This window comes from Halichoeres trimaculatus, unplaced genomic scaffold (genome assembly GCF_033239565.1).
Source record: "Halichoeres trimaculatus isolate MK-OKI-2021-1 unplaced genomic scaffold, fHalTri1.1 fHalTri1_scaffold_9, whole genome shotgun sequence".
In the NCBI taxonomy this organism is placed as follows: Eukaryota; Metazoa; Chordata; class Actinopteri; order Labriformes; family Labridae; genus Halichoeres; species Halichoeres trimaculatus.
In genome coordinates, this window is record NW_027437188.1 from 11209532 (window position 1) to 11230336 (window position 20805).

The 20805-nt window shown below is 43.3% G+C and overlaps 1 protein-coding gene across 2 annotated transcripts in view; it reads right to left on the reverse strand.

Annotated features, from left to right (window-relative positions):
* sgsm2 (small G protein signaling modulator 2) overlaps positions 1 to 20805 on the reverse strand; it is a 111413-nt gene that overhangs the window by 28793 nt on the left and 61815 nt on the right. For both annotated transcript variants that reach the window (XM_074678821.1, XM_074678822.1), the window contains exons 3-7: positions 11349 to 11517; positions 4119 to 4286; positions 2018 to 2085; positions 539 to 687; positions 308 to 442 (exon numbers count right to left, since the gene is read on the reverse strand). In XM_074678821.1, coding sequence (XP_074534922.1) covers positions 308 to 442; positions 539 to 687; positions 2018 to 2085; positions 4119 to 4286; positions 11349 to 11517 — 689 coding nt within the window. The remainder of the gene's footprint in view (positions 1 to 307; positions 443 to 538; positions 688 to 2017; positions 2086 to 4118; positions 4287 to 11348; positions 11518 to 20805) is intronic.

Sequence of the window (20805 nt, forward strand, 5' to 3'; positions counted from 1 at the left end):
GTGTGTGTGTGAGAAAGAGTCAGAGTTTTGCTTCAGGGCTCTGGTAGCATCACATGGAAATGAGTTTTATCTGAATAAAGTTTTAAAAAGAGATAAAAATCTACACACAAAGTCATGACGGAAGTGAAACAAAAATGAAGCTTTTTCGTGACATTAATGTCTAATTTGCATAACCACCTGCCATCCATCACACCATCTCCTGCATGCTATATGTAGCACAGATGTGTCACATGCTGATGATTATAGAAGCACACACAAACACTAAAGGCTCAACAGTCAGTCAGTCAGTAAGCACTCTCCGTCGTACCGGTTGCACCAGGACGTTGTTTTTGCCATAGAGAAGGTGAGTCCTGGAGTTTTGGTGAAGTGACTCAACATACTCCCTCGCTGATGCTGCAAATCGATCCTCTGACATGCTGCCGCTCGACTGCCTCTTACGGATCTGCAGAAATAAATGCAGTTAAAAGTTGTTGTTTTTTTTTCAAACACTAACAGCAACAACAGCACCAGTCCTGATGTCTGGGATCTCCTCACACACCCCGAGAGCTGGCCGGCGCCCGGTTGCAGCGTCTTGGCCTCGGTGAGCTCCATGGATTCTGTGGCGCTGGACGAGCTCGTTGGCTGATGGGTCGGTCCAGAAATGATCCGACGTCTTCAGTTTGGTGTACTCCAGAGCACATGGTCCCACTGAGAACACACACACACATCCTCACATTTTATTTTAATGTCTCGACTCTCTTGTTTATGCTCTAAATGATGGAACTCAGAGCACTTTTTGTCATATTTCAGTATAAATAATGTTGTGTTTATGAATACAGTCAGACATTATTTGGTGTTCAGGCTCCGACCCTTCAGTTTTGAAAGAAGATGCAATGATAAATCCTCAGAAACCTGAAGACTAGTAGCCTATTTCCAAGAGGCAAAGAAAAGCAATAAAACCCTGAACCCAGGAGAAGAGGTCCAGCTGCAGCTTCGCAGGCCGCAGTCTCACGGAGCTCAGTCGCACATGCGCAGTGTAATACGGATAGCTTGTCTTGGAAAAAACGAAGTCACATGTAGCTATACTTTTATTTTTATTTTTTAATTATGTAAACGTTGGATATTTTTACATCAAAATTAACAGGTAAAAATGAACAGTGAAAAGCATTGTGTAATGTTTATGTTATCTTGTGTTGTGTTTTGTTGTCTGTGTGAGTGTGGTTTTTTTTTAATGGGGGGGGGTGAATGTACGGGGAGGGGGGTTGGTTGGTGGGCGGCAGGTGAGGGGGAAAAAAATATTATTGAAAACAGAGTTTGTGAGTTTGATGAGGAACCCTCAACCTACATAGAAATGTCTGAGATTAAAAATATATTTATATATATTTTTGTTTTAATATGTGTAATTATGAGTTAACAGACTTTTTTGCTAATTATTTATTGCATAAATATCGGTCAATTACGCTGCAAACATCTCCAATGGGTTAGAATTTGAGAATCACTGCTGTGAGCTAAAAGACAACTCCAATTCACTAGGTGGCGCTGTTGCGAGAAAACAGCGCCGTGAGACTGCGGCCGTGAGACTGCGGCCGTGAGACTGCAGCCTGCAGGGATGCAGCTGGATACTATTGGAACCCTGTAACATCTGTTCCTGTCCCTGCAGTTCCTCGCTTGTCCACTAGGGCTCCTTGTTATTTCTGTCCACTCAGAGGTCTCTGGTTCCCTTTAAAGACCTGAGCCTCTTCCTGAGTCTGCGTGTTCAGTGTTTACCTCCCCACAGCTCGTTGTCACCTTGCTCTCTCTGACGGCGTCTTTCTGAAGCAGCTTGTTTCTGCTCATTAAAGCTTGTGTCTCCTGTCTGCTGTCACACTGTCACAGGAGGAGACTCTAAACTGGTTTCCCTCTCAGCAGTGGTTCAGTCTAAGGTCACTTTTCTGACAGGAAGCCCTGGAACAGGTGTTGCATGTGTTTACCTGATGGCTGGTGTTACATGAATATCAGAGCATTTGTGGAGGAGATGTTGGCAGAGTGAAAGACTCACCCAGCAGGGCTGCCAGGATGGGCCCGAACACTGAGTCATGCATCAGAGCTTCCCTCTCATAGTATTTACTGCAGAGATAAACACACAGACACAGTGAATCACAGGAATATCAAATGTCAGCTGGTTTTAATGAGGCGTCCTGCTGAGCTGGAGATTTCCCAGACCTCCCTCCAATCTCCGAACAGGATGAAAGTTACTTCAGTAGTTAGGAAAGAACGATTCAGCAGTTCAGAAGAGCCCTACATGTCAGGTAAGTTGAGACGTATGCTGAGGTTTGAGGATGTATTGTTCTGTTTTTATGACAAACGATCACAGAGCTGTATGTTTGTAATTAATGTACCTGCAGTGACAGGAGCATTTGACGAACATTTAAGGTTAAATATCAAACAGACATCAGTCCAGGAGCTGGTTTTTGGCAAACACATACCAAGGGTTAAAATCATCAGTGAACATGAGAAAGAAGCATGGAGGACGCGAGGGCTTGTAACAGGTAAGTGATCGAGCTAACTCAGTGAGCCTGTTAAAGGAATGCGTTGATAGTACTATGACTAATTAGATGATTAGACACAGTGAGGGAAATACAGAATTTAAATGTCTAATGATCTACAAAGAACATTTCACTCTATCAGCTGTATGATAGGAACAAAACACTCATTTAGCAGTTTTACTAACCTGTGATGTATCTTTACCTGTCTTCATCTCTCAAACTTAAACTCACTCAATTTTTTCTAAAATGTTTTGCGAGGTCAAGACTGCAGTGAGCTGTTAAGCCCCAACCTTCTCTAGGATTTAAGGAAACGGCAATTTAAAGATAGACCTGTAGTTGTTGTGAAGAGACGGATCAAGATTTGTTCTGTTTTTTTCAGTGGAGGCTGAACAACAGCTTGTTCAATGTAGGCTGGGACACAACCAGAACTCAGAGAGCTATTTAAAACTGAAAACACTTATGTACCAACAGAGCCAAGTACATTTTTAAGCAAGGAATTTGCGTCCAACAAGCTCAATGAAATGAGATCTTGAAGGGATATCTTGGTGAAAAAGCTCGTGTTTGTTGGATGAGTTGTTTAATCAGGATAAGGAGTGGACAAGGGTTCCAGCCCTGACATCTCTAACCTTATCAATAAAGACAGAGAGAAAGGTCTTACAGCCATTGTTAGAAAACATGGGGGTATCTGGAGGTGCAGGATTTGCAATGTTGTTAATGGTGTCAAACAGAAATTTTGGGTTACGTCTATTGGAAGAGATTAGATTGGAGAAGTATGACCATGGTGTTTAACTCCATGATGAGACCATGGAGTTTGACACTGAGCTTGGTGAGTTTCCACAGTCCACCTAAAATTTACAGCAAAACAGTGAAAAGTGTCATTTAACCAAGGGGACGATTTGACAACAGAAACACGTCTCACTTTACATGGGGCCACCTCCTCTAAAACAGCAAAACAATGATTATTAAAAGATTTAACTAAAGAATCAGTACGGACATGACCAGACGACATGGCCCTTGGTACAGAAGTAGCGGAGAACTTCTCAGCTGAGAGGCTGTTTAGTTGGACACTTACTGGGTGGTTGGTCACAACTTAAAATAAACTTCGACCTGGGTTTAGCTGTCATGACATGAACAGGAGGAGTCATAGTTTTGAAAGAAGGAAAGATGAGTATCTGTGTGATTGGTTTCCTGTGGAATTCTAGTGCTTTATTTTGGAGGTACTGGTGCTAAACTTGAACATAAGAGCTCCAAACCCTGACTCTTTAGTCTGAACATGAAGTCATGTTTCTATATTTGCTGAGCTGCCACAAAGAACAACAAAAACACAGCCTGACAAACACTGCTCCAACTGGCTGTTTGTGAAAGGAGTGTGAATCATGCCGTCATACGTCTGTGAACTCTGCTGACCCACTTCAAGTTACAGCTCTTGATCAGTGAAGTGCTTCGAGTGCTTGATTTCAGCGAGTGACGCAGCAAGCGTGGACACTGTGTTATCCAGAACAAAGCAGAAGAGAAACACTGAACAGGTGATTCAACGGCCCGCTCATTGCTCGGCTGCTGCGTGGCCTGCAGGGGCACAGTGACTCACTGCTGAGGAGAAGAAAGACACATCACCTGGAGTTGTCCACGATGTACTGCACTATCTTGTCCAGGACTTTTTCGAACAGAGCCGTGCGGACCCAGATGTGTTTGATGGCCTGAGCGGAGAGCGGCTGAGGGGGGCGGCTGGTGGTGGATGAGCCCTGTCTCCTCAGGGGCTCGTGGCCCACGCTCTGCGTCCTCCTGCAGGGAGACAAAGACAAACAGCAGTTATACAACAAGCTGTTCAAAGTTTGAGATGTCTTCCCTCCCTCTGCTCTGTCACCATCGCTCAGCATCCACCTGCAGACTCTGACTAGCTGCATTAAAGATATGACTCCATCAAAACTGAGAGGGCTGAAGAGGCCAGATGATGCTGTTTTCATCCTTTATGCTGAAACACAACATAAACAATTACTCACACTTTGAGGAAATAAAAGCTGAGTCTTTTTCAGGAATAGAACATTAAATTTTTCCTCTGTGTCAGCCTGTGTTGCTCCTACACCTGCAGATATTGTTCACATTTCATAGAGCCTTCACAGATATGTAGGACCCCCATGCCATGGACTCTTCTGATCCCCAGACCATCAGGGATGCAGTACTGTGAGCTGCTCCCTCTCCTCTTGAGGACCGGGGACACAGCATCCATTGTTTCCAAAAAGAATGTCAGGTGTGGATTCATCGGACTACGGGACAGTCTTCCACTTCCCATTAATCCTTTTTTAACAGACTCAGGTCCAGAAAATTCTTTGTATCATGTTTCCATCTGGTTTCTTCTTGGCATGAGCGTTTGAAGCTTCATTTTGAGCCCCTGAAGACCTGGTCCATCCAGTCTTTGTTATGGTCCTTGTCCCTTTTGTTTGGAGGTTTTTCAGATTCTTTGAGTCATTTGATGATGTTGTGTTCTGTAGACCAGTATTTTTCAGCCATTGTGCCATGAGATACTATAAGGTGTGCCGTGGGAAATTCTCCAATTTCACTTAGTTGGCCTTCACTTAGAAAACTAATAACGAGCCACTGTTGAGTGGCTGTGCTTTAAAAGTAATGTACTTTTTTCCATGTCAGTAGGTGGCAGCAGGTAGCTAATTGCTTAATACTCTGAGACAGAAGAAATGAGACAGCTGTAGTGATGTATGAGATGGAAAGCTGTGACAGCAAAGGAGAAGTTTTTGAAAAGGAATAATTTGAACTCTGAACAGGGCCTGGGAAAAAATAAAGACCCTGATGAAAGCTCTAGTATGGGAGGTAGTCAAAAGAAACCAAAGATGATGAACTCAAGAACTTTAGTTAAAGCTCATTCAGATTTATTTTCACCAGGATGTGATGACAGCGACTCTGGTGTGCTTGGTGTGTGGCAAAAAGCTATACAACCATCCCATGGTCTCAGGTAAGCTTATGCGTCATTTTCAAACGAACCAACCCATGCTTCAAACAAGCAGGTTGACTGTTTTGTTCACCTATGTGAAAACATGACTAAACAGCCAACTTTTGTGGGAAAAAAACACAAAGATTAATAAGCAAAGGTTCAAAGGTTCAAAGGTTTCTTTATTTATACCTTGCGGTAAATTTGGTTTGCAGGCAGGAACTCAGCAGTCCAGACAAGATTCACAGATAAACAACAATACAACAAACAAGTACAATACAAAAAATGCCAGTCGTTAAGAGCCATGAAGTCACATAAAATCTCTCCAGATCCGAAGGTTCAATAAGACTCCCTCATTATTTTGCCTTGCTATTGAGCTTTGTAATAGCTGCTGGAGCAAAGGTCATTCTGTAACGCTTGGTCCTGGCCTTGGGGACCACGAAGCGACAGCCAGAGGGAAAGAGCTGGGACTCGCTATGTAGAGGGTGCGAGCTGTCCACAGCAGTGGCGCTGGCTTTACGCTGCAGCTGGGCCTCATAGAGAGCTGTCATGGGGAGTTGAGGCTCCCCAATTAGCCTGGAGAGTCAAATTGGCAAACCAGGACACCAGTGCAAAAGATAAAACAGACTCTATAAAAGCTTGGTAAAAGAGAACAAGCATGGTCTTATCAAAATTAAAACGGGCCAATCGCCGAAGGCCTCAAAGCTAGCTACCACTGAACTTGTTGCTAAATCAAAAATGCTGTTCACTGTGACAGTCATTGATAACACCTGCCAGCTAAACTAATGCTAAGGCACAGAGTGTCATTTTTTCATATTTTTGGTGGGTGGTGTGCCATGGGACTTTTCAAAGTTAAAAATGTGCCGTGGCTCCAAAAGGTTGAAAAACACTGCTGTAGACAATGAAATCCACTAATTCTTTCCCATAATTCTCAGACTGTTAAACTGTTTGCTCATACAGTCCCTCACAGAGTGTTGAACCTCTTTCCTTTTACCTTTTCTTCTGAGAGACTCAACCTCTCTGGTGTGTCCTTTTTAGTCCAAGTCATGTGACTAACCTGCTGATATTTAACCAAGTTAGTTGAGAGATGTTCCTCCTGCTGTTTGTTTCCATTTTTTGCAATTCATTTGTTGTCTTTGCTCTATTTTTGATTTAATTAAGGCTTTATGATTTTCAAATCAACAAATTCTGTTTTTATCAACATTTTGGTGTCATTGTAGAGATCTATGAATGTAGTTTGACCATCAGGAGGCAGCATTCAACAGCCCAACAAGCAGCTCCACACTGTCATTCATTAAATCCCATCTTTATTTATTAAGTATGATCTCAGCTTTGCTTCCACTGTGCTAAACAAAAGGTGTCGTGTGAGCATCAGGAGGCTCGAGTGTTTCATGAATATGGAGGCAGACTGATGATGTGATGATGAAGAAAGGAGCCGGACTTGGTTTGATCCCTGACACCGCGGCAGAAATCAGACAAAACCATTCACACACTAACTCCAACAAGCTAACGAGTGTGTGTGTGTGTGTGTGTGTGTGTGCCTGTCCGAAAGGGGTGGGGACTCTGCTGCCACAATCACGATGCTGGAAATCCCTGTGTGTGTTTGTGTGTGTGTGTGTGTGTGTGTGTGTGTGTGTGTGTGTGTGTGTGTGTGTGTGTGTGTGTGTGTGTGTGTGTGTGTGTGTGTGTGTGTGTGTGTGTGTGTGTGTGTGTGTAGTCACGATTTTCTGAGTCCTCCTGCAGGCTGGGGGAATCAGGATGATGTCAAAGAGAAACAACAGCTCCAAACAGATGGGGTGGTCCTCAGCTGAAGCAAACTGCAGAGCTGAGCTGTTTGGTTTGTTAACATGCACCTCATCCTCATTAATCCAAATTTCATGTTCAAACTTTAACTTCTGCTTCTTGTCTGACTCTGGACTGACTGCGTGAGAACTTTAGGTTAGAATCAGTCATTTATTAGCATCAGATTATGACTGATCTGTCTTTACATCCTATCTTCAAACCTGACTCACATTCATCTGCATTCACCTCTTTTCCATTCTTAACTTCTGTTTGTGTTTCAGAGGGCTGACCATCGAGGGCTTCCTCTCAGATGATGCAACCTCAGTGACTCCAGCCCACTGTGACGACATATGCACACCTTCCTCACCAACAGGATGATGCTACCAGTGTGCTCAGGTCCTGACCTGAACTCTGCCTTCATGTTAGACGTCAGCCGAGCAAACAAGACGTCTCATTATCCAACATGCAGAGGGAGCACTCTGACATTTGCTGAACAGATTCATGCTCTCATTAGAATAAACTCCTTCGACTTAAATGACCCTGTGACATTTATTCTGAGAGATGAGACCTTATACACTACCAAAATTAAAGATTTTGAATCATTTTTAAGTTTTACACACACCAAGACATCTCATTAACATTTTTTGGGTTGCTTTTATTTATAACCATTCCATCAGGAGCTGTGGAAACACCCTCCTCTGTGAACCACACCAAACACAGGAAGGCATGTCATGATGTCATGATGTGCAGCTTGGGCTGTAAATACAACAAAACTGTCTCCAAGTTGCTATAAACTCAAAGTGGTATCGAGAGCAGATGGTAACTCGAGCTGTTAGCTATACACATCAACGGCTGGATTACAGAAAACAATGCTGGAGCAAGAATGGAGATAACTGCAGTCAATTTTTCTGTTGTAGGGCTGTGATACATCTCTTCCTTCTGTCAGTTTCTTTCATCGTGCGCTTGAAGGATAAATTAGCCTTGACTTAGCACAATGCAATCAGTTACAGATTAATTATAAAGGATGCTGTCAAAAAATCAAATGAAAGGTCAAAAAAACAGGAGCAGGCTTGGGTGAAAGTTGCTGAGGAGACAGGTTTTAAAGGTAAGTTCTGTAAATATTCATTCCCAGCTGGATCTGCCTGCACGGGCTATCACTGAGTCCGACTGTGTTTTCCTCAGTGGAGTTTTGAGCCTGATAGAGAGGAGGAAAGAGCGGGGCAGGGGCAGAGCCAGGGAAAAGATGGAAGTTCTCTGTGCTCCTCTCTTTCCTCCACCCCTTCATTTTCCCCAGGGAGACCTCCGGGAACATGGGTCGGGGATTCGGGTGGTCCGGGGTTTGGGGGGTCAAGGATGAGATCGCAGGGAACAGCCAGGCAGGGCTGGTGGATTACCAGGGAGAGGCAGCAGACCTTGACTATGATCTCCAAGGCTTTCACACACTCTCCTGTCATGCTTTTGAAACCACAGCTCATTTTTTTTCAGATGCTCTTTTGGGCTTTTGGGCTTTAAATGAACGGGCTCTCTACTCCGCCAGTACAGTGACAGTTCGCCCCTCAGCTTGTCAAAATAGTCCAGCGTCGAGACTCTGCGTTCATGTGGCAAGTTGTGGCAGGTTTGCGTTTGGTGTGGCCGCGGCACAAGTCAATGGATCCATCCCTGAGTCTCAGCTGTGTGTATGTTTGAGGCTTAAGGTTGTGTGAGCGCTGATCCTGGGTCTGTGTCTGCAATCCTAATCCACCATATTGCCTCAAGCCGGCTGAGTGTTTGCTCAGTGAGTTTACCTCCTCATTGGAAACATCATCTCACTGACTTTCCTCCTTCGTGCTGCGCTCTGCCGTCAGTCTTTATGAATTCAAAATGTCAACAAATGTCATTGTGGAGCAAACAGAATCGACTGCGGTGATTACAGCCAGATTGCATTTTGAGCTCATAAATGAACGAGAGGAGAAATATGTCAGTGCGTGTTAACAGGCCGCCGAGTTTGCATGGTGTGCATCTCTCATCTCGCACTGAGCTGGATCGTGATAATAATCGTGTGGGTTTGCTTCGCTCATGGTTTGATGAGCACTCTGTAGGATGCAAACTGTTTGCATTCATAGAAGTCATGTAGAGGCACAGATTAGATGTAAAAGTGCATCCATGGCAAGGATGAGACTGTGACTTATAGATCAAAGTTAGACCTTTGCACTCACAGATGTCAACATTTAGAGATGACCATTATTTGCTCATCATCCATCTGATCATGTGATCATTACCAGTCCTGTTTCTATCGCATCAGAGATGCTAAACTGTGTTATAAAACACCTGTTGAAATGCAGCCTGTGTTCAAAGGAGGTAAAATCATCCGTCAGGGTTTTTTGTAGCTGTCGCCTCAGCAGGCTTTCAGCGCTGCAAGGCTGCCAATGAATGCAGATGATATGCTAGTTTTGCTCTTTACCCCAGGAGTCGGTGAGACAAGGAGAGGGATGAGGAGAGGAGGACAGAGCAGTTTGTCGGTGATTCTTTATTTTGCTCCTCACTCAGGAAAGGGTTGAAAAAAGAAATGTTATAAAAGGTGATACATCACAGAGACAGGGCCCAAGGCAGAGTCTGCAAGCAGCCTGCAAACAGGAGCTCAAACATAACCACTTCAGCCAGCCTGCCCCTGGTGTCCACACACACACACACACACACACACACACACTCTGCTCTGCTGTAATTACCATTCACTTCACCGTCAAACTCCTCTGTTGACGTCTGCTCATATTCTGTCTCTTTTTCTTTCTATCATGTCTCCCATCATGCACTTTTGCCTCCATGTTGCTATGACAACCAGGGTAAATGAGAGATGGAGCCCTGAGGTGGGATGGGGGGTGGGGTGGGGTGTGTGTGTGTGTGTGTGTGTGGGGGGGGGGGGGTAACATTGGTGTGTAAATGTTAGCGTGAATACATGCAGGAGCAGATCCACGCACAATAACAGGGTGTAATGGTGTGTGTGTGTGTGTGTGTGTGTGTGTGTGTGTGTGTGTGTGTGTGTGTGTGTCTGGGGAAATAAAGGCCAATGAGATGTGACGGGTGAATGAGAGGAAGAGGACAAGATGATGACGGAGAGCTGAGCGCTGATTCACATCACATAATATCTCTGTCGAGCCACAATTATGATACGCAATATGACTGTTTCAATGTTTTTCTCCAAAGTAGACAGAGATGTTCATGCTCTGTGTGTTTGTGTACGCCTCCTGCACAAAGCTTTCCCATCCTCCATTTGGAAGCGTCTCCACAGCCCTGGAGAGAAGTGCTAGCCATGTGGCTCAGGCTAATGGACAATTAATGGGCCTGCAAACAGCTTCGCTCGTACCTAAGTGCCTGCAGATAAAGCAGTTTATCATCCTCTGTGTGCGTACACTCATACATGCAGAAATACACACACACACATGCACACACACACACTAAACATAAACACAGACCTGAGGCTTATCACGGTTTGAACACAGACAGCTCAGCTTTAGTAAACACCCAGCTGACCAGAGAGAGGCTGCAGGTGATGGAGCATGTTTCTGTGGCGGTGTGATAAGTGGAATAACTTTGTGTGCAAGGAGAAAGAGATATAAAAAAAAGAGTAAAGAGTAAAGAGAAATTTAAATAAACTTATATTTAAAAGTTCAATGAAAATGCAGCACGTGCTGAAAAAAGCTGCATGAAAACTGAGTTATTTTATAACAGAAAGAAAGTTAAATTTGCATGAGCCAGTTTGAGACAATAAAGCAGACGCTACTTTGTCGTTTAGTGGAGCGATATTCAAAAAGCGTGCCTGGGATCTGCATTCAGCATTGCATTAACTTTATTCTGTTCCCAAGATTTTATTTTTGTGAACACAGATGTGCACAACTAGGACAAATTTAAGTTCAAGCTGCAGAAAACAAATTTCCAACCACTGGATCCTGCATCAGGCTCCGACAGAAACTCTTTGTTTTTAGTGAAGGTGTTTGTTTCTCTCAGTTGACACAAAGTAAATTCTGGAGGTTGTTTTGAAGTCCTCTTGTGGAGAAACTTCAATGAGAAAATAAAAATCTCAGACATAAAATAAAGAGAGGTTGTGTAAAAGTGAGAGGACGGGAGAGACTAACTCAGTGACCCACCTGGTGAGATCAGCCTGCTGCTGGAGCTGCTCCTGCACCTTGCGACAAACCTCGCCGGCCGTCTCGTAGACTTTGCCGACTTTGGTGAAGAGGGCTGCGATCTTGTCGCTGCGGAGGAAACCGGCTGCTCGTCTCTTCAGCAGGTGACCAAGGCAGGCCTCGATGGCAGCTGCAGGAAGAGGAAGACCACAATTAGAGCGGATCCCTTTATCTATCTGTTCTCTAGAGATCCTCAACATCACCTGGGCTGTAAAACATCTGCTGTTGAGCTTCAGATTTTTATGCGTGTGACATTGTTGACATGGATGTACCCTACTGGGAACATGAGTAAAAGTATCAGCAAAATGAAAAGACAGAGGACAGCAGACATTAGTAATTTAAAAGAGTTTGTAAGACTAAATGAAGTCATAAACACTGAGAGATGAGAAGAAAGTAAAAATCAAGCTCCAAAGAAGTTCCTGAAGACCTTGACAAAAGTGATCCATTCACTAGAAGAAGGGCCAGAGTTTCTGACACAGTTCAACTCAAGTCAGATCCTAAAATCACAGAGCAAAAACACCTAAAGCTGCAGTTTCTCAGGTGGCCACTAGAGGCTGGCTATGAAGCTGAGTATCCCTGTTAGGCTCCATTTTCAAACACAGCCTGTGAAAAAAGCAAGCGGTGCAAGAGTATGAGATAATGCTGAAGTGCTAAAATCTGCTGTTTCTCGAGTGTCCACTTGAGGCAGGCTCCACAAGTACAGGAAGTCACATAAGGTGGGGAGTTTTTCCTCACTCAGCAGTTAGAGGATATTAAGATTGCAAGCTCGCCCAATCAGAGGCACAGCTGAGGGTCACGTGTCCGACAGGCCCCCTATGGCTGTAGGCGAAGCCCTTGCCACTACCAATATGGCCACGATAGCCGATGTGCTTCATTTTCTGTTTCAGAAACATGACATTGAGGAGACTATGTCCATGTTTTATACGGTCAATGGAAAAAACCTGTTTCAGTGAAAATTCTTAAATAATTCAACTTTTTAAAGCTCCTGTGAAGAACTTTTGGTTTGTGCTTCTTTTGGTGCCCTTTGTGGGTGAAATAATTTCCTGTTATCTCTTTTTCCTACCTTTGTATTTCGCTGTGTTTTGTAATGAATCATTTTCTGCTGCTGTCTTTAAATGCTCCACTTTTGCTGTGAGGGATATAAAAACAGCTGTTTTGGTGGAGTGAAAATCATTCAACGAGACACCCACCACGCAGCAGCAGTAGACTCAGGCTCTAAAATTAAAAACAGAAATCATATAGCTTTCTGATTATTGACTCATTTGCTCTGTTGGATTTCAGTTGGTTTCAGAAGAAGGTGAAAAACTCTCCAGAAGAGCTTTAAATCAAAATTAAGACTGAGGACAGAGGCTGCTTTGAGTGACAGGTGAGAACTGTCTGCTCAGTGTCAACTCTGCTCGCCTCTTTTTGTCTTTTTAGTGCAGATACTTTTTTTCAAAAGATGCTCCGAGTAGCAGCTGCTAAACTTCCAGAGAAGCTGCAGACATTAGTGCTTTTCCCGTTATCGTGGAGCCTTGGACAAACAGTAAATGAGCATCTCACGCCTGCAGTTTGTTTGTGAAAATGAGCTGAAAACGATCACATCAAGAGCAGTCGTGTAAATCCACAGCATGCAGACTGCTCTGTATCCAAACACCAACATGACGCTGCGACTCATCCCCTCACTCCACCTCCAGCTTTCTCAGAGTTTGCTAATGGACTGGTGGGTGCAGATAATATCATTAGTGAACACTTTCCTCTGCTTCTCTTGTTGTAGCCGAGAGATGACGGCTGCTTATTCAATCAGGAGCGAATCAGTCACCTGAAATGTGATTTTCAGAAGTGAGTTACGACTGCTGGCCGCCTCCAACATGTTTAAATATTTAGAGGGTTGGAGGTGTAGGGACCTGTGTGCAGCTGCTTCCTGAGCATGCCCTTTACACTGCAGGGACTCTGCTGTCCGGTCATTAGCGCTGAGATCACATAAACTTTAATGATCTCTGTGGCAAGAAATCGTCTCTGCTGCAGAAATACAGTGTCTGAGAGAAAAATGGAAGGAAAGAAGAAGATATGAACATTTCTGTACAATAACACTAAATATCTAAGAGGTAGACACAGAAAATGTCTTCAGGGGAGCAGCTCAAGAGAATGTTCCCAGTGTTTATTAGCTAGACAAATGTAATCTTCAAAACAGAGGAAAAAAAACTTCATCAAAGCTCATAATGTAAGATGAACACCATGAGGGAATCAGAGCCCTGCAGGTGAGAGTAATCAGTTCCTCATCAGAGGTATCTGATTAAATCTTGAACACAAGTTATTCAAAGAATGATCATAAAATAAGATTAGATCAGTGATACAAGATAAAACTTCTAGTTGGTGCTGTACAAAACTGTTTAGTCAGAAAAGGATGATTTTGATCCAAATATCTGGATTAAGCTGATCCCAGCAGACGGACAGATTCAGGCTGGATTCAAGAAACTAAATGTGGTCAAATCTTCCAACTTATGTGTACAAGATGATGTGCTCCAGAAGCTGTTATCTGGGCTCTCTCTTCTTCTTGAGAGGTAAACCAGGTGTCAGTGTTCACTTTGGCTCCAATCTGTTGTTTTTTTTCTCTGACAAAAACAGAAACGTATTCAGTCTATGGCTAATCTGCAGGTATAATAAGTTAAAGACAGGGATAACTGAGCTGTGGGATAATGAGTCACATCATGGAATTATCAAGGAGTGTGCTCTGTCCACCTCAGGCTTTGGCATTCCATATAAGCACATGGAAGGACAGGGAGCAACCAGAACAGTGTCAGATGGCCATTATTAGCTACATTCACCTGAAGTCCAGTGAAATATCTTAATTTGAAACATTGATAGACAAAACTGACACCTGAATTGCTTGAAGGAAGTCAAAAGAATTCTGCAAAGGGTGAGAAATTTTTTTCTTGCCAAGTTGCACAGAAGGATTCAGGCACAACTTCCTCTACTTCCAAGTCAAAATTCCAGCATCACTTGAGTAAAGAGAAAAACTGGTTTAAAATAAAATAAAGCTATCCTCTTTTCTATAAGTGTTGCCAGAGTTATGAGTCTTTTCAAGTTTTTATATAAAAATATTGTTTTAATTCATAAACTTCTTTTGTTCCCATTGGTAATTTTCTTTACTCACATCAACCAATTCGGGCGTCATTTCTTTCTTTTAACACCTTAAACTTAAATTTGACAGCTGCATGAGGCTTGTTTTTTTACTTTAATTTTTACTTTCTTGGATTTTACTTTTGCAGAGTTAAGTGTCACACGGTGAACATAAAATAGCAAAACTTCTCTTAGCCAGGACCTCTTCCATCAAAGAATAGCACCTTGCATGCAGTAAGTTAAACATGGGGGTATGGCTCTGTTCTGGAAGCGTTTCCCTTTGCTTATGTGGAATGCCAAGCCTGAGGCGGGGAGAGCACACCTATTCTCTCTTTTATGTGTGAACCATATGCTGTACTAATAAAGATGTAGGGCTGTAATTTTGTGGCGGGGCGCAGGGGGCCCAGGGGGCGCAGGGGGCGCAGGGGGCGCAGGGGGCGCAGGGGGCGCAGGGGGCGCAAGCCTGGGGCAAGCCTGGGGCAAGCTTGCCAATTTGACAATTTGGTAGACTGTCTGCGCAGAGATGGGTGTGACTGCGCGCCAGAGGGAGTTGACGGCGCACCAGGGGGAGGTGTCAGCAGATTCATGTTGGCGCAGTGACAATTTCGTGCCAAAAACAGTGCACTGAAAGCTCTCCAGCTCCAACCTGGTCTATCCTCGGCACAAGGCGGAGCACACCGTCTGCAGCTGTAATTTGGTGACAGGCGCACATGTGCGCACATGTCAACAAAGCCACAGAGGCAGGTTTCCAGAGTGTCAGGCACATTTTAATGCAATAAACAGTCACAGTAATCGCTATTTAATGTAACCGTCTGAACCAGCATATACATTTATATCTATATTAACTGTCCCGTCACATCTGATGTCAGATTAAAGCCGTTTGTCATAATGGAAAGTTAACCTGACGGCAGCTGGAAGTTTGATGCACATCTTACAATTAAAAAATAAACAGCCTTAACATCTGATACTGAGTATATATCTGGCTTCTCTCATTTCATTTAATTCAAAGAAAAGAGGGAGAGAAAATACGAAGAAAAAAGAGACAAAATAAATGTTTGTCATTCAGGATTTACCCATGATTTCCCATATTTCTCTGTTTTAGTCTTTATTTTTAACGTGATCTAAAAAGATGGAGTACATTATTGTAAGGAGGATGAGGTGGAGACACTGGGAGAGTATACAGTATATCACCAAAGGTTCTGCTATTTGGCGATGACAAACCAGGAGTGCAGGTGGATCAAAAGTATTCTGAATGGATAAGCCAGCTGTGTAACTGTCTCTTCATTTTGTACTCCTATTAATGACAAAGGAACAGATTACATCTGTCCCGGGAGCTGGCCCACACGGTGACACGCTTCGTGTCCTCCGATGTGCCCCGCTGTCCATTCTCCTGCTGCAGGGATAGCCGCTCTGACCGTCTCCGCTACCAGCACTGTTTCCGCGGTGCTGGGAATCACTCAGACCAATCAGACGCTGCGCCTCAGCCGCACGGCATTTAAAGGCGAGGAGAGGCGCTCATTTGAATGGTGAAAACAGCACTTGGCTGTGTTAAACCCACTCAGGCTTTTCTCCTCCCTCTCTGTCATTTGCGCGGAGGGAGGCGTGGACGCGCAGCTCTGCGCTCCTCTACGCTCCTCTGCGCCTTGACTGCGCCTCTCTTGGCACTGCAGGAAACTTGCAAAGTGCGCCGGTCACACCCTGTCCGCACGGCGAAGGCCGGCGCAGGGCAGGTACGCCTGCGCTTGCGCCTGGTCTACGAAATTAGAGCCCGTAGTGTCTATGATGACACCCAGCTGTTACCAAAGCAGATTTTTAGAGCCTTTCTAACCCCCTCTTTTCCTCAGGCAAGAAGAGCATCAGCACAGACCTTTGAAGTCCAGAAGAGAGCAAGCATAAGTGATGACATAAGCATAAAAGGAGGAGCTGGGAAAAGTGTTGGGCTGTAAAGAGTTTTGCAGGTGGAGCAAGAAGAGAAATCAAATAGAAGCAGACTTTGTGCCATGCTCAGTTTCTTTGACTACATTTAAAAAAAGAAGATCCAGGGATCAAATGACTCTGCTCATGCAGTGAAAGCTGACGATGAACTTTTGTCAAGATGACATAAAACTCTCTGACTGGAGTTTTCAAACTCTTAGCATCATTGTTTATATGAATAAGTTTCATTTCATTATTCAAATTTCCAGCCACATAAACCTGAATCTGCTGATGTCTTTGGAGGATCACAGAATGGACGAGGATCCATGACTGTGCAAAAGTGAGGATGCAAATCAGTGTATTAGCTGTAGCAGAAATCCAGACATAGCCCAGAGGATTGCATTGACTCATATGCAGAAAACAGTCTCTTTCTGGCTGTGACTCATCCATTAGCTGCCCCCCTCTCCTCCATTATTGTCGTATTAATGCTCGGCCGTAATGAGCTTCTGAGAGATGATGGTAAAAGCAAAGTCGAGACGTGGTTACTCACGCTAACACAAACAGAGAGAGGCTTCAAATTCATTGCACTGTGTGTAGCTGGTCTCTTTATTACTTTTTAATAATGTGCAGACTTATTGGTAAACAAAAATTGAATAAAGAGTTTCTGAGAAATCATTATATTCATGCAAATGTGTCTGTGTGCAAACACACCACAGAGAAAAGTACCAACTCATAACATCTTAGAGCTTTGGCTGCTCTGTGCTGGATGCTGCCTCTGTGTGGAGAATCGGAGGATATTGGAGAAGGATATTAAGACCAAAAACAACATCACTCTCCCCGACATGAGGAGAAACTCTTGCTTTATGGGTGTAATAGTCTGCTTTTATTGCTTCGAAGAAGAGCTAAGGAGCTTGAGGGTTTAAGCTCTGTATATTCACATCAGCTTTAGTCTGCCAGATTAACACGTTAACCTGCTGAGAAGTATTGTGGGTATCTAATAAGACTTAAGGGATAGTAAGGATTAGCAGCTGTAAAGTTGGTGCTGGAGTGGAGCTTTCCAGGGAGCGTGTAATAGACTTGGAGGGAACATTAACCCTCGCTTGTTTCTGTGGAAACACAAAAATCGAGCAGAGGATGCGAGCAGCTCTCTCTCGGGGCAGACCGCGCCCCTTTCTCTCTCTGTGTCTCTCTTCAGCTTCCCTCGCTGCCAGCCTGCTAATTCATGTTTTTAGTGTCTGTGAGGCTCTGGTGAATCATCAAATCCTTTCTATTATGTGCATAATTGTCTGAATATTGAGATTGAGGACTCATGCAGAAATAAATGGTTTAACTTTCATATCTCTGGGACAGAGGAGGATCCAGCCCAACACAGTTCAGCTCAAACTCACAGACAATATGGAACGATTACAGCGATGTGAACAATAAAGTCCTGCGTCAATGTGTTTCTGCAAGCAATACATGATAAAACTATCTCCACAAATACAAATGAAGTATCAGATACTCTTTTTATTTTTACATTTTCAAATGTGTTGTTTGTGTACAACTGAGGGTCTAACACTTTGTGACCAAAGCTACTAATGTATTGATATTCTATATTCCCACTCTGAACTAACTAACTGAAATCCCTACAGATATATCAATTGACTCTGACAATTTATCTAGCTCCTCTGCTATTTCCTTCAAGCAATGGCAGAGGTATGGATGTGAATGAGGGCAGTGTGAACCGCTGTTTGTGGACCACAGCGGAAGTTGAAACAGCTGCTGCAACACTTGATGCTTAGAGAAACTATACAGGACACACTCAAGTCTGCATCAATAGTACGACCGTGATAGGAGGATTTCACATGAGCTCTTCAAGATAGTTCCTGCTCATCTGAACTGAAAATAAAGGGGTAAATGGGTGTAATTTGCAGGTGTTACAGTGACGTGCAACATGAAAAACTATTATTTTATTATTGGTTATTTTGAACTTGAAGAGGCTGTGAGGACTACTGCAAAAATCTAGGGTTTTCCAAGGATAAAGACCCTGTTTCTCATGAACACTTGCACCTACTGTAGTGAGGACTTGACTCTTACCAAGGCATGCATTTGTTTTGAAGCAAATTCATGGAGAGCAGATTTTCTTTTCAACACTAGTTTTGTTTGTTACGACAACTTTATATCAAATACAAAGTGATGAGGTAGTGCATTTAATGACAGTTACATAGAGCGATTGTTTGAAACCTGATAACAAGCAAACTTGCAGCTCAGTGCTCTGAGAAGTGTCCGAAGTTAGTGAATCCTGCTTATGTCCTACCAGTACTCATACACCAACCCCAACCTCACCAAGCAGAGCTAACGTAACCTCACTCTTCATTTCACTGATAGACTCTGAAGTTTGAACAGACCACTGCAGAATAACTGCTGACTGTGGGTTGGAATAAACATTATCACAAACAGATCATCTTGGATAACTTTTCAAAATGCACCAATAGCTGCTGTGATCTTTAGCTTTGGGTTGATTCTGATAAACTTTCTGTAGCTCACAAACACCTCTGGACTCTGCAGCCACTCGCTACATACTGCACCATAGACTGTAAAAAAATGGATGTCATCTTGCTCAGCTCAGAGTGAGGTCGCCACAAAACTGCTGGTGGCTGGCTGCAGTATAGGCCAAAAAAATCTGTCTCTCCAGTCATTCCAGATGGGCTGAGGTCAAACTTCAAAAAATTAATACACCTCGTAGAAATGTTTCTCATGTCCAATTGTTGTAGTGATTTTAAAATATTATTTGGCTGCCTTGTATTCAAGTCCTCTTTTATCTGAAAAGTTTTGTTTTCATTCTTTTTAAGAGGTAAAAAATGAGGTTTTACGTCATGTTTAACGATGATTGACAGCTGCCGTTCTCATATATTTTTTTCGGAGATTGTAAAATATGTCAGGAGGTAGAGTCAAGAAGTGATTAGACTCTTGAAAGAAAAAAATATTTCAGTCAGTCAACTCACGTTTGAATTGTTTATTGCAGCAATACATTTAAGTTTGGGGCCCAGGCTCCAGCCTCATCACTCCTAGAACATAATTTTTTAATAGCAGCATTGAGGAGTGATGAGCAAGACATATAAATCACAATCCCCCTGGAGCCTGCAGGTGGTTGCTGGGGTGGTGGGGGGATGACAGAATACACGACAGCACGACTGCAGTACATCAGAGGCATTGACAGGCAGAGAGAGAGATGGGACGTTCAGTTTAAATAGACCGCCAGATTGAGAGGCAGAGCATGTGATTGGAAGATGGTTATGACGAGAAAGACATGTGATATGTGCATAGGGGAGCAGCTCGAGTTGACTGCCAGAACTAGCTCGCAGGCTCGCTCCATATATATTATTTTTGTCACCTAGCTCCACTCAGATTCTCCCAGAATCCCTCATCGTCTCTACTGCGCAGACTTTGGCTGCAATTGCTACCAATGGTTGCGCCTGTGACGGGGGAATTTTGGCTTCAAGACCGTACAATGATAAATGGCGTAGCCACACTGTCCTCTCTATAAACAGTCTATGGACCGCAATAGCAGAGGGTGCTGACTTTTTGTAAAGCAAGTGACCTCACGGTGACTGCAGCAACCTGTCAATCACAGCAGAGCTGGAGAGACAGGAGACAAGAAATGGAGAGGCGCAGTGACTGTCCAGAGCAAAGTGGACCAAAAATTGGGCAAGTTAACACGATTTAAGCTGATTTTAAGATAATGGTGGTCAATGCCGTAGAGACATTAAACATCTGTTTGGCAGCCAATGAATGTGGAGTTAGGGAGTGTAATGTTTAAGATTGTGCTTCCATAAAGAGTGCCAGAAAAATGCAAACTGGAAAGTAAAAGCTTATCGTTGTCCTCAAAGCTCCTGTTACCAAGAGACAGACGGGAGTGTGCATGAGTTTGTTAGTGAGAAACGTAACCAAGGCATGCCCATTATTACCGGAGCTGTCATCGGAATTACATTTAAAACACAGATCTTAGTGATTGTATTTAAAGCTAAAAATGAAAGTAGTCTGTCAATATTATTTTAATGATTGTCTCAGAGTTTTAATAAAAAGTAGTAACAAAGTAAATTTTGGAGAAGGGGGTTGTCTCATATTTAGGCATGCTATATTCGGGTATTATCTTTATTGTACAGATAACCCACTGGCAGAGTACTCATTGTGCATCCCTTGTTTTTAAGGCTGAAAAAGGCTTAAAAAAGACAATTTAATCTTCTGGCCTCCAAAGAATTTCTTTTCTTCTGGTAAATTGATAAATAAATAAAATCATTGCAAAAAACAACCCTTCGCTGGATTTTTTTTTCAGCCGACGGTGCTCTTTTTGCTTTGTTTTCTCAGTGTAAATCCCAACCTGAAGGTGTCATCAACAACCCACTTTAATTATTTAAAAGTT